Source organism: Notothenia rossii (assembly GCF_949606895.1).
Source record: "Notothenia rossii genome assembly, contig: scaffold_119, whole genome shotgun sequence".
NCBI lineage: Eukaryota > Metazoa > Chordata > Actinopteri > Perciformes > Nototheniidae > Notothenia > Notothenia rossii.
Genome location: NW_027640033.1, coordinates 17,200 through 30,677, shown reverse-complemented (window position 1 = coordinate 30,677; position 13,478 = coordinate 17,200). Strand labels below are relative to the sequence as shown.

General features: G+C 44.4%; 1 protein-coding gene across 1 annotated transcript; it reads left to right on the top strand.

Moving 5' to 3' along the window:
• Positions 1 to 2,875: 2,875 nt before the first annotated feature.
• On the top strand, positions 2,876 to 10,660 carry LOC307027154 (zinc finger protein ZFPM1-like). The gene is made up of 5 exons (XM_079695347.1): positions 2,876 to 3,074; positions 3,793 to 4,044; positions 4,899 to 5,132; positions 5,280 to 5,522; positions 5,667 to 10,660. Exons 1-5 carry the CDS (start codon positions 3,014 to 3,016, stop codon positions 8,258 to 8,260), a joined length of 3,384 nt encoding a protein of 1,127 aa, XP_079551473.1. The 5' UTR covers positions 2,876 to 3,013; the 3' UTR covers positions 8,261 to 10,660.
• Positions 10,661 to 13,478: the final 2,818 nt, after the last annotated feature.

Here is a 13,478-nt window from a genome sequence, read left to right as displayed (position 1 = left end):
GAGCGATGCGAATATTGGGTAGTCTAACATAGTATTTACATGGAGATAAGCCCCTTAAAAACCATGAATTAATAAAGCATTAATTCTGTGTTTACTGCTGTCATTCAAACAAGACGCTGGAAAGGGGGCGGGGCGTATCTCCATGTAAATCCTATCGGGATCGGATCCATCAGGCTAAACTAACATGTAGCTGCTCCGTCCACACTCACAACAACGTCATACAGACATAAATAAAGCAGCGACTGTATTCGCCATGACATAGACAGTCTGTGTTTTGTATAACTTTTGTCCGGTTTCTGAACAGATATGAGGAGCTGTGAGCTCTGAGTGTGTGCTAACAGCTAACAGCTGATGTGTTGGGCCAAGCGTCATTTCTTGACTGGCAGCAAAAACAACCAATCACTGCAGTGCTTCTCTGGCTGGCTCTGTCCAATCACAAACAAGAAGTGTTCTCCCTAAAGGAATACCCTTTCCGTCCAATGTGAAATGCTGCGGCGTTTTGTGAAATACTGCGGCGTTTTGTGAAATACTGCGGCGTTTTCTGAAATGCTGTGGCGTTTTCTGAAATGCTGTGGCGTTTTCTGAAATGCTGTGGCGTTCTCTAAAATGCTGTGGCGTTTTGTGAAATGCTGTGGTGTCTTGCACTTCAGGTCCACTGTATAAGAGTCCCGATCTTATTACTACCAAAATAAAAGTGCAAAACGAAACTTTACCATAGGAAAATATTGGCATAAAGATAAAATATATAATCACTTCTATAAAAAGGTAACACATTTTAAATATAGTTAGACATATTAATAAATAATTTACAGCATTTATAATTAATATCTAATTTTTAACTGTCAATGGTTTTCATTTATTTAACATTAGAAATGTATTTGTATGGCCAATCCAAGACTTCAATCCTGAAGGGCCAATGGATCTATGGTGGGGGTCAGCACAAAGGTCAGGAAAACAATTGAAAAAGGGAGACAACGGATGACCAAGAAACTAGTGATCTGTGAAGAACATGACAACAGCTGCACTACTGGTATTTACAGCAATTGAGCGTGGACAAGTTTACTACCACTTTAGTTTCAATTCATTGTGTTAATTACTTATTGTAAAGCATTTGAATATTCTTTTTTGTCACATGTTCATTATTAAGTTGATGTATAACTGTATAGTATCTTAATTAATTATAAGGTGACTAAAAATGGCAACCATATTTTCAGTTTTGGCAACCAAAAGCTGATGCCTGGTTGCCAGCCTGGCAACCACTTTTAAAAGTTAGCGTTGAGCCCTGCCTGGCCTCTTTTAAAAGCATACTTTAGTTCTGTGAAAGGTTATAAGGGATATATGCACTGTACTTCACTTGATTTTTTGTTGAATAAATTTGAGTGGTTCAACATTTTGGGTCGCGATTTATTGACAAAGGAAAAATGGGTCCCGAGGCCTGACCAGTTGAGAACCACTGATCTAGAGTACTCTGGCACCAAGGGAAACTCTGAAAGAATACGCCCATTGGCTACAAATCAATATATGATTGGTTGATCAAACTGTCAATCCAAACGTACGCTCTCAGGCTCCGTTTACACAAAGACGAAACGGAGAACGAACCGAATTCAATATCAAAAAAGTATTCCGTCCATACGGTATCGTCGACCCGCTGGAGACGCTGTAGTACATATTCCGGGCCTGTAATTGGCGCTGTACTTCTGCCACAAAATACACCAAAAGCAGCGAAGAAGACCCCCCGAGCATGGTTGCCATGGTTGCCTTGTTGCCCTTCTCTTTATTCTCCGCGGTGGATTTAGCAACATGTAGTTCATGTAGTTCTCCATGTCCACTTGTTGCTGATGGTTGTGGTAGAGGAGCTGTAGATTTTGCACTAACATCTGTAGCATGGTCAGTAGCAGACAGTAGCTACTGACCATGCTACAGCAGTGAGCAACAGAGGTGGGGAGAGGCGGGGCTATGGCTTCATCGTTATCAGGAAATGATCGTATAGGACATATACACGGAGCCGTTTGGCCCCCCAGAGCGTTCCTTCCACAGATCTACCCACCTTGGGACCCGTTACCATTTGAGGACTCCGTTTCCGTGGTTCCGTTACGGCCTCGTGTGAACGAACCTTCCATACGATAGAGAACTGTAGTGGATACAACCCGTTTCGCCTCCGTGTAAACGTGGCCTCATTCAGTGTAACGGCCAGGGCATTCTATCCAGGATATAGAATACCTTGGTTGAAGAATATTCTACCCAGAGACCCAGAAAAATATTGATTGGTTGCATTTTTTTTCTAACACAAAACCACTCAAATGCGTAACACTGTAATATTACAGATCAACAACACAGATACGATTCTCATTTATTAATTTTATTTATATAATTAAATCGATTTTTTTGTTTGTTTTATCTGAGTGTTCCAGGGTATTCTCTGAATACCTTGAAGGCCCTGATGAAGGCCCTAAACATTTCCAGCTGTGGAATGGTAGCATATCACGTTATGCACTGTATTGCTAATCCCTTGAACACTTTCATCATTCTGATTATGTAATGTTTGTATTATCATAAAAGACTCATCAACAGTTAACTGTGAGGAAGAATATCATTTACTCCTGTTGTTTGTTTTTAAAATCAAGAGATAGTCTAAAAATACACATCGGCCAGAGTTTAAGGATGCATCTATAAATAGTTTTTTGTCTGACCAGCAGTCCAAAATGCAGAGATACGAAGGAGAAGCTTGCTAGGAGAACATGAACCTTTTTTTATTTCAATTAAATATAGATTAGCTAATTGTTTTGGCACTAATAGTCACAAGCAACATTGTTGGTAAATTCATGTCAATCTTTGTAATAAAAAAAACTCTTTGATTATTATATGTTCATTCTTAAACTAAGCAGGGGTCCTTCATTCTCCCTGTGGGGGTGCGTCATTATATACACTGTGTGATTAGTCTAACCCATCCGTTCTGTGTGTGTGTTTCCAGAACTCTAGGTTTTCTCTGGTGTGTGAGGATCCAGACTGTTGGATGAGTCTGCTCGCTCTGACCTCTGACCTCTCATCTGCCAACTGCACCATCTACAGCCAACGTGAGTGTTCCAGTGTAGCAACAGCATGTCCACCTGATGTTTCCTGTTGACTGCCCACTGGCTCAAACTCATTGTTCTAAAACATTTTCCCCCTTACATTGTACTGTTACTTCTCTATTAAGCATATTTAAGTAGAGCTGCACATTTTAGTCGACTATGCGATCCGTCAATTTACAGAAAAAAAGTCTACAACAATTTTCATAATCAATGTATTGATTGCAAGTAAGTATTTAAGCAATAATGGCAGAATTTTTTTTTTATCAGAATCTCAAATATGGAGATTTCCTGCTTTCTAAATTTTATATCATATCCAAGTAAATCTCTACGCCAACATAAATGCTAGAAACCATTTATCAAATGTTTTATTACTCATTTTAAATGTCAAGTGAGTGGTTGAAGTAACAGGTTAGCAGTTTCCTGAGTAGATGACCCTCATCACTAAGCAGCTATTGAACAGGCTTTCCGGCTTGAACAGGACAGGGACATTGACCCCTGACACTGAGAGGTGGGTCAGTCCCAGGGCTTTGCTATTGTTGACTTCAATGAGAGTAGTTCCACCTTTTCTATGTTCCTACCACCACTAGTCAAAATGTTGTTGCCTCCAGACAACACTACCCCCAAATGGAATACATTTAGTGTATATTAACTTGCATGAAAAAAAAAAAACCCTGTGTTTTTTTGTTAGCTTCCTGTGGTGACCTGAGCTTCTGTGTTTCAGGTGAAGAATTGTTCTGTAAGGTGACCAGGGAGCTTGCAGCTGGTGAAAGGCTCCTGGCGGCCCTGTCCTCACCTGTGGGCTCCTGCTCCTCCCCCCCCCAGGCCCAGCTCTCTCCTCCACTCAGCCTCGTCACCCAGAAGCCCCCTGTGGGGACGGAGGACTCTCTGTACCCCCCAGCTCTGCGCTCAGAGATCCAGCTCCTCCCACAGCAGGCTGGCATGGCCGCCATCTTGGCTACTGCCATTGTCAACAGTGAGTAATATATATAAATCAAAGTCTGTTTATTCGTTAGCAGTACAGCTATTTTCTTCAATAAAGTATATGTTATATCTACTATATACAACAACTAGCTTCTAATCTGGCTAGGGAAACTATCCATTAGAATAAGATAGTTTGGAATTTAAATCATTCAAACGATACAAAGTGATATTAAGGTTTCTTTAAGAAAGATATATCCTTAAGAATCTGTATTTAACATGTACTGTAGAGTAAATATGAGAGACTGTATGGCCTATAAGTATTACATGCAATACAGTTTCCCTTCTAGCCTTTATGCTATACTTGTTTTGTCTTGTAAGCCCAACGACCTTTATCCAGTCAATGTTTTTGCGATAGCTGCGATATAAGTTGGTACCGGAAAGCCATCATGGCATAAATCTGTATTTCAGCATCTGTCTTCTGGCTGCAATGATCTCTTTGGCCACAAGATGGCATTGCAACTCTTCAGCTCAGCTGAAATATGATGATTATTGTCAATGCCCTTACTGTGTGTGTGTGTGTGTGTGTGTGTGTGTGTGTGTGTGTGTGTGTGTGTGTGTGTGTGTGTGTGTGTGTGTGTGTGTGTGTGTGTGTGTGTGTGTGTGTGTGTGTGTGTGTGTGTGTGTGTGTGTGTGTGTGTGTGTGTGTGTGTGTGTGTGTGTGTGTGTGTGTGTGTGTGTGTGTGTGTGTGTGTGTGTCCAACATGAGTGATTGCTTCATCTATAAGAGCTGTAGATTGACTTATGGAAATGGTTTCTGAGATTTTACAGTTAAAGGTACTTGAGTCACTAATTTGTGAAACATTTTAAGTCATCTAACTCTAAATGTATCTTCTATCCATCTATCAGAGGACATCTTCCCATGCAAGGACTGTGGGATCTGGTACCGCAGTGAGAGGAACCTGCAGGCCCACCTCATGTATTACTGTGCCAGCCGGCAGAAGCAGCCGGCTGCAGCCTCGTCTCCGCCACAGGACAAACCCAAGGAGTCCTACCCCAACGAGCGAATCTGCCCCTTCCCACAGTGCAACAAGAGCTGCCCCAGTGCCAGCTCACTTGAGATCCACATGCGCACACACAGTGGTGAGTGCCAGACCTACTGTCTCTCCACGCCCAACATACAGGTCCAAACATGGAGACCTAACTTGTAGATGCTTGACCAATGTGCCTTAATGTTTATCACATTGTGTGGAAGATTGGCTCATAATGTGTCCCTCTGTCTTTTAACAGGTGAGCGTCCGTTTGTCTGTCTCATCTGTCTGTCAGCCTTCACCACTAAAGCGAACTGTGAGCGCCACCTTAAGGTCCACACTGACACACTGAACGGGGTGTGTCATGGCTGTGGCTTTGTCTCCACAACAAGGGACATCCTTTATAGCCATCTGGTCACCAGCCACATGGTTTGCCAGCCGGGGTCTCACAGTGAGGTCTACTCCCCAGGTCCCGGCCTACCCAAGCTCCCCCTGTCCACTGGTAAGACATACCATCAATGTGACTAAATGTGGCTACTTTTCCAGATTGTGGATCAATTATTGGCTCATTGATATAACTGATGCTTTTCTAGATCCCTTCAAATGTATGCCACTGTTATAGTTTGCTGTTTTTTACTGTCTTCAGGTCTCAGTCCAGGAGACTCTGGTGTGGTGCTGAAGTGTCAAGTGTGTGGCCAGAACTCTGACTCACCTGCCCAGCTTCAGCAGCATGTGCGAACCCACCTAGAGGTTAGGGTCCCAGTCGAAAGGAGCCCCACCCCCTGCCAAAGCACCCCATCTTCAGTTGACAACCCCCACCTCCAGCAGTCTCCCCAGGACAGGGAGTCCCTGGCCTGTGTCCCTACGCCAGAATCGGTCAGTCCTGGTGCAAACGGAGGCTCCGCCACGCCTCGAGACTACAGTCCTATTGATGTAAAGATCAAAGAGGAGCCTCCTTCGGACTTGGAGACAGAAGAGCAGCAAATGGAGATTAGGGAGGCTGGAGAAGATGAGGAGCTGGGTGAAGAGGCAGGAGATCAAGAAGCAACAAGGAAGACAAACAAGAAGCAAACATCCTCCTTCCAGACATCCACCTCTCCAAAAAGTCTGGCCACTGGAACTGTAAAGGCAGAACCAACTAGTCCCACCCCTGGTTCTAGCCCCGCACATGTCAGTGGTACAGGCTCAGTTCTTCCTGGAGGAGCAATGTTCTTGTCTCAGTACATGTTTAATCCTGAGGCCGCCATCCTGCCTCAGGCCTCAGAGATACTGGCTAAAATGTCAGAGATGGTCCACAGCCGTCTGAAGCAGGGCCAGACAGTTCCTCAGAACAACCCGGCTGCATTCCTACCCTCTGGACCAACTGCACCTACAGCCACAGCCACTCCTCCTCACAAAGGAGCCACCTGCTTTCAGTGCGATATCACCTTCAACAACATCAACAACTTTTATGCACATAAGAGGCTGTACTGCTCCAGTAGGCATCATGGAGAAGGTGCAACCTCAGCTTCAGACCCTGGGGCAACTAGAGATGCAGCGCCAGCGACACTCCCTTCCAGTGGGGCCCATGGCACGTCAGCATCACCTCAGGGCGGAGCAGCAAGTAGGGCCGCCTCTGCTTCTCCCTCTGACTCTGACCCTCCTGCAGGCAGTGGAGCAACAGAATCTGGGAGGGTCGTGGAAGTGAAGACAGAAACCCCTACAGGAAAGGAAGGACTATCATCCTCTTCTGAAGGGGAAGGTGGAGGTGGAAGTGTGGGAGGAGGTGGAGGAGGAAGAGCAAGCGAAGGCAGCCAGAGTCCTGCAAGTGGTTTTGCAGAAGAACAAGAAGACGATCCCAACAGAACATTCTGCGGAGCCTGCAACATCCGCTTTAGTCGTCATGAGAACTACACCGTTCACAAGCGCTTCTACTGCGCCTCCCGCCATGACCCATCCAACCACCGGTCCCTACACATGGCCAAGGGAACAACCACAACGCCTTTCCTTCCCCAACCCATCAGGACACGCAAGAGAAAGAAGATGTATGAGATTCACATGGCCAGAACTGAAGCCTTAGCCAACGCTGCTGCTGCTGCTGCCGCTGCCTCCGCGGCTGCCTCGGCTCCGTCTGCCTCTGTTCTGGGCTTGGCAGTGAAAGAGGAAGGTTCTCCCAGCGGGGCAGGCAGCTCCAGCCCTGAAGGAGATGGCCCGATTGACCTCAGCAAGAGGCCCCGTCTGAGAGAGGTTCCACCAAACAGCAGCAGCAGTGTTCTCCCCTCCCTGCCACTCACTGACTACCACAAGTGCACTGCATGCAGTATCAGCTTCAACAGCATTGAGAACTACCTGGCTCATAAGACCTACTACTGTCCTGCCACCACCCTGCAGCCTCACACCCTGGAGCAGCTTCACAGGCTCAAGAGATCGGCCTCTACCTCTCCCAAAAGCAGGCCTCAGCAGGAGCGCCCAGAACTTCTGCACCCTATAGAGGCTAAAGCTCTGCCAGCTGAGTGGGTTGCCCTTGCTCAAAGCACATCGTCCAGTCCTCACCCCTCCGCCTTACCCGCCTCTGATGCCACGTCTCCTCTCCATACAGCCACCACACTGGCAGCCATCCCAGGAGCCGGAGCCAAAGGCCTCGGTGCCTCTCAGGTGATCTGCCCCTACTGCCCTAACAGGCTCGTCCCCTGTGACCTGATGGAGCACTTCAAGACTACCCACGGCATGCTAGTAAGCATTCAGCCCCCCCAGCCAGGTGGTGCAGTGAGCCGCAGCCCCAGCCTCAGTCCCAGGGATGGAGCTGCGACCACCTCCACCCTCCAGATCAGCCAGCCCAGACTGCGAGTCCACAGAGAGAGCCTCAATGGGCAGACAAGGAGTGGTTCAGCTTCACCGGCTTCCCCCCTGGCAAACGGCAGCCCTTCAGCTGGGGGGGGGTCACCTTTGGCTGGCTCCCCCCTGCCTGTTCCTCCCCAAAGGGCTCCCTCTCTGACTGTGACCCCTGTGCCTGAGGTCCTCAGGGAGACTGTGGGGGCTTCCCTCCTTCCAGACAAGGCTGTCCCGAACACAGCCTCCCATCCCGACCCCACCCCCCAGCCTGCCCTTATCTCTACCCCCAAAAGCACAGTGATCTCCCCTGTCCTGAACGGTAACTCCCGCTTCTGTCGGCTCTGCAACATCAAGTTCAGCAGCCTGTCCACGTTCATAGCTCATAAGAAATACTACTGCTCCTCCCACAGTGCTGAACATGTCAAGTGAGCATCCTCGTCCCCTGACTGTCCTGCTCTGAGCCCAGGCTCTGCTTCAATAGGTTCAAAGAAGCCAGATGTCCCTTTTCCTCTGCCAGTCCTCCCGCATGGGTGCCAGAAAGGCGCTCAGCTGGCATGACCATGAATGACAATGAACGACTGTTACTCTTACCTGACAGGGCCTAATGCTCCGAGCAGAGTCACAGGTGTTGTTACTACCACACTGAAGTGAGGCTTCTGATGGGTCAACGTTTGGAGAACACTAAGAGCTCAGATGCTACCTGCACACACTGCTGTGCCCTCGTCCCATTGATCACTCTGTGTCTTTGTACCGCAGTCACCAATTCAACTCCTGCCACTCCCAGGCCTCACAGTTGCATTATGGGATGTTTCAAACATGTCACGTCCTCTCTCTGTCTCTCTGTTGAACTGTCAGTAATTAGGTTCTGACATGTGGAGGCATTTCTGACGATGACTGATAACCCGCTATGTTAATCTGGTTATGATAAATCTCCAGACTTTTCCTGAGCTCTTAATGTTCCAGACTAAAACAGAGGAATAATTTCTCTAGTGGAAAAACACTTGATCACTGTTAATGTTTTTATTATCTGTGCATAATGTATGATGTCTGAAAACAAGAATTATATTATACTATTGTTTCAACACTGGCTCTTTCTTCCTTACTAGAGAAGCTGAAGCGTTTTTAGCTGAAAAACAAAAATGTATTATCACAATGTTACTAATTACTGAAGGATAATATTGCAAAATTTACCATTTTTGGTTTCTTTTCATATACACATTTTTTTCTCTTCAAAAAATTCAAGCAAGAAGACGATGTGAAAAATATTTATCTTTTTAGTCCTCACTGATTTCATGTCAACAGAAAACTACCTACCTGGTGTCAGAGAGTACTTGTATTTTTATTTGTATATTTTTAATACTGTTGGAAGGATTTGGATGTGTTTTTCTAAGTGTAGATATGTAATATCTTCTCACAGTAATCACTGGGATCACACTGAACTTTGTTATCACGTTAGCCTTTGGTGTTCTGGTTATTTAGTTGGTGGTGATGGCTTAAACCGGCGCAACCCCCCCCCCCCCACGTTTTGGTGAGAATAAAGGAGGCTCCCTAAACTAAATTCATATTTTCAATCAAAGTCTCTTTAGTGTCCAGCCTCAAGACCATGCTTTTGCTTTTTTACCACGCAGAGCTTCACAATGCCTTTCCATACTTATTCTGAGAAATACACAAACATGTTTACCACACATAAACAATAATATGTTTTCTTTTTAAATTATTGTGGTTCTGTCCGGCAATGAAGGCATAGCAGGGAACATGTTGAGCACGTCTCACACTGTAGTCTATGCACGTACGTAAGTGGTTTCCCCTGAGTGTGGCCCTCGGTGTGTGATAGATCCTAAATGGTCAGTGGTGCACATAGTTTACGCCATGTTCCATGCTGCTGCTGCTGCTGCTGCTGCTGCTGCTGCTGCTGCTGCTGCTGCTAATACAGTGTTAGTTAGAACTGTGAAATGTTATTTTTTTTCAAATATTGATGCAAACTTACCAGTAAGGGACATCATATGTTTTTAAAGTCCACATTTTTTTTAATATACACATATATATATATATATATATATATATATGTTGCCAATATTGCATCCAGATGCTGAATTAATTTGGTTTTCACTCCTGACAGAAATGGTTGGGAGAAATATTGTCATACCAGTTGATGTTGTTTTTGTACACCAAGGGACACCAGAGCAAGCTGTAAACACAACAATATTTCACATTAGAATCAAACAAGATTGTTGCAATGTTGAATGTGGCACTGTTAGTTTCTCATGAAGTGAACGATATTCGCCCCATCACCCCCTTTCCAAAACTGGAAACCAAATGTAAATTGTTGGATGTTTTCATCACAGTCCGATTCTTGGTTCACTTCCTGCTCTGATGTGGTTTGAAGCAGCTCTGTATCAGACACATATTCTACTAAGTGTTTACAATATGCTGGTCCCTCAGTTCAAAAGGAGATATACAAGCAGGAAGACAAGTCATGTCAGTTAGTCACAAATGAAATAAGTGAGTGCTTGAAAATCATCCTGCACTTGCACTGTGTTGTATAAAATGTGCTGAATGTTTTAGTTTTAGGGACTTACTTACTTTTGTGATGTATTTATGTTATGAAGATCTTTGTCCGTCCAAAGTGCGTTACCTTGAAGGATTTTCTGAAAGATGTTGAACCCTTTTTTATCTAGTTGTAAAGACATGTTTTCTTATTGATTCCTCTGATCATAATGGAAAGAATCACAATGAAAGTCCAAACTTTTATTTCCATTTCATTTCAGTTTCATTACACTCTTGTTCAAACTATGCATGGGAAATAAAAAAAGTTCTGAGAGACAGTGATGGAGAGAATGAGTGAACTTCTTTCTAGTGGCTTCCATGGATTCGGTGAGCTGCTCTTCCAGCTGCTCTCATCCTGTGCTTGAGAAGGAGTCTTTGACTTTTGCAGGTGAATAAAAGTTGCTTATGTGTAGTCACTCGTTAACCACTTCCTTTCATAAGAAAGTTTTCACTGTTTAAAACTTGCTCTTGAATAAAGGCTGAGTGAATCATCAGCTTTCCTTTCAAATCATGTTCATGAGCACCCCTAAGAAGAAGAGTGGGCCAATCAGCTTCAAGGCTGTCTCCATCCCAGGCAGAGTGCACCCATAGCCATAACACTGTGCCTCAAACGCAGATCAAATGAAGCACACTGAATTTCTCGCCCAATGTTTATTCTCCAATTCTAAGCCGTCTCTCTGTGGTCAGTCACCGTGAACCCCCCTGTTGCCCCCGGGGCCTGCCTTACTTGTTTATTTGAGACACAATCAGTTATATCATTTTCTTTCCCTACATAAGGTATATTTGAACACGGATACATTTACATTTCGATTTGTAGAGTGCTTTACAGATACAAGTTAAAAATTGATGAATAACATTTGATTACAGTTTTTCTCGATTGCTAACACAATACAATTATACATATAGCACAATTATTTTAACTGACACTCAAAGAGCAAAACATTGGCTCAAATCTCAAAAACTCTAAACACGTTTTCAGCTTTTCACACAATTTGAAAATCAATATGGCACTTTTTGCAAACGACTACACACGTTTCTCCACGTAAGACACAGGAATCTGACATAAGGTCACGTGTTAGCAGGTTTAAAACACTGATATTCAAAATGCCTCACACATGGAACAATGATCAAGAAACACGTTCCACCTGACCAAACAAGTTGGCTCATCAATCAGGATGTTAGCACTATAAAAAGACCACAGGTGAGTACTTTCTTACAGTAACAATGGAAGCCAACATGCAAGAGGAAGAGCAGAGCTGAGAGTGAGAGGAGGAGGAAGAGGTGGGGTGAGAGTGAGAGGAGGAAGAATGAGAGGTAGAGCTGGAGGGAGAGGATGTGGACAAAGAAGGAATACTCTCTAATGAAATGAAATGTTATCAACCATGGTGTGATGATGAGAGAGGCTGGACAGAGGGTTCAGCCTAATCTAAGCCGATGTACTGTTGCCTCTGTAATCCGGACACTTAGACTTGAAAACAGGTTAGTTACCAGTTTATAGCTCTGCATAATTCATGATATATCAGTGCTTATATCTGTTGTGTGAAACGTATTTACTTCATTACTGTAATTGTATTGTTGGCATGTTGCATACTATAACTACACAAATCATGCACATTAGACTGTGGTAGACTTACTTTTATGCAACACAGACACTGACCAACCACTATATCTTTGTTTTTTATCTGAAGGACTGAGAAAAAAAGAGGTGCTGGTGGAAAGCTAAGTATTTTCAATGAGGCACAGTTAGCAGCAGTTGCAAACTTGGTTTTGGCAAACCAAACAATGCATCACACTTAGAGAGATCCGAAGCCACATCATAAGGAACAACACCATTTTTCAACAACATCAGGCAAGTCAGCCTGTCCACTTTGGCCCGTGTTCTCCAGCGTAACCAGGTTCAGATGAAGTAGCTGTACAGGGTGCCCTTTGAGAGAAATGCTGAAAGGGTGAAAGATCTGAGACACCAATATGCGGATGTAAGTACAACATTGACTAAAGTAGCCTATACTGTAATAGACCATTGATTCAGTAATCCACACATAGCACATTTTTTTTGTACTTGTCTAAACGGCTTTGATTGATATTACTGTAATTTCTGTTTTCAGAGAGTACTGGAGATGGATGCTGATTTCATCAGACATGAATTTATTTTTATTGACGCGCTTGGCTTCAACCTCACAAAGACCAGGAGAAGGGGTGACCATTATTGGTCACAGAGCCATCATAGATGTCCCTGGTCAATGTGGTGGCAATATCACAGTGGAGATCTCTCAATACTCTAATTTCCCCTCCTCGACTCCTATCCTTGAGACTTATTCCTGCCCACAGGAGATGCGAGCCGAGAACTGAGGAGGGGAGCCGAGGAGAGAGGAGGGGAAGCAGCAGGCGGTTAGAGAAATGAGAACACCTCTCCTCTGAGCGGTCATTTTAAAGAGACGTCCATTAATGATGACAGGAGGCACAGCAGCCCTCTGTCTGATGGACAGATGTGTTCATGACCACTTATATATTTACTTTAATTCATTGACAGTGCGGTATAATGAGACAATAACAGGCTACAGATGCAGACATATACACACACATATTTATATAAATATATACAATTTCAGAATCAAACAAGTATGAGAGCACTCATAACGTAACACTATCAGACACTGGATATATCCCCCCCCCCCCCACCCTCTCTCTGGTCGCTGAAATGGGGAATTGAAATTACGGGCCAAAAGTTGTAGGCTATTTACAAAAGTAAGCATAGGACACCAAAACAACACATACACACTGTACCTCACACACACACACACACACACACACACACACACACACACACACACACACACACACACACACACACACACACACACACACACACACACACACACAGTCACACACACACACACACACACACACACACACACACACACACACACACACACACACACACACACACACACACACACACACACACACACACACTGTAGCCTACCACACACACCTACAGCTCCTAAAGCATAATCAGGCTACAGCCGTTGTGTATTTTATTATGTGAAGCACTAAATGGTTTTAGAAAAATATTGACTCTTTGTTTGTAGATATCTACTAA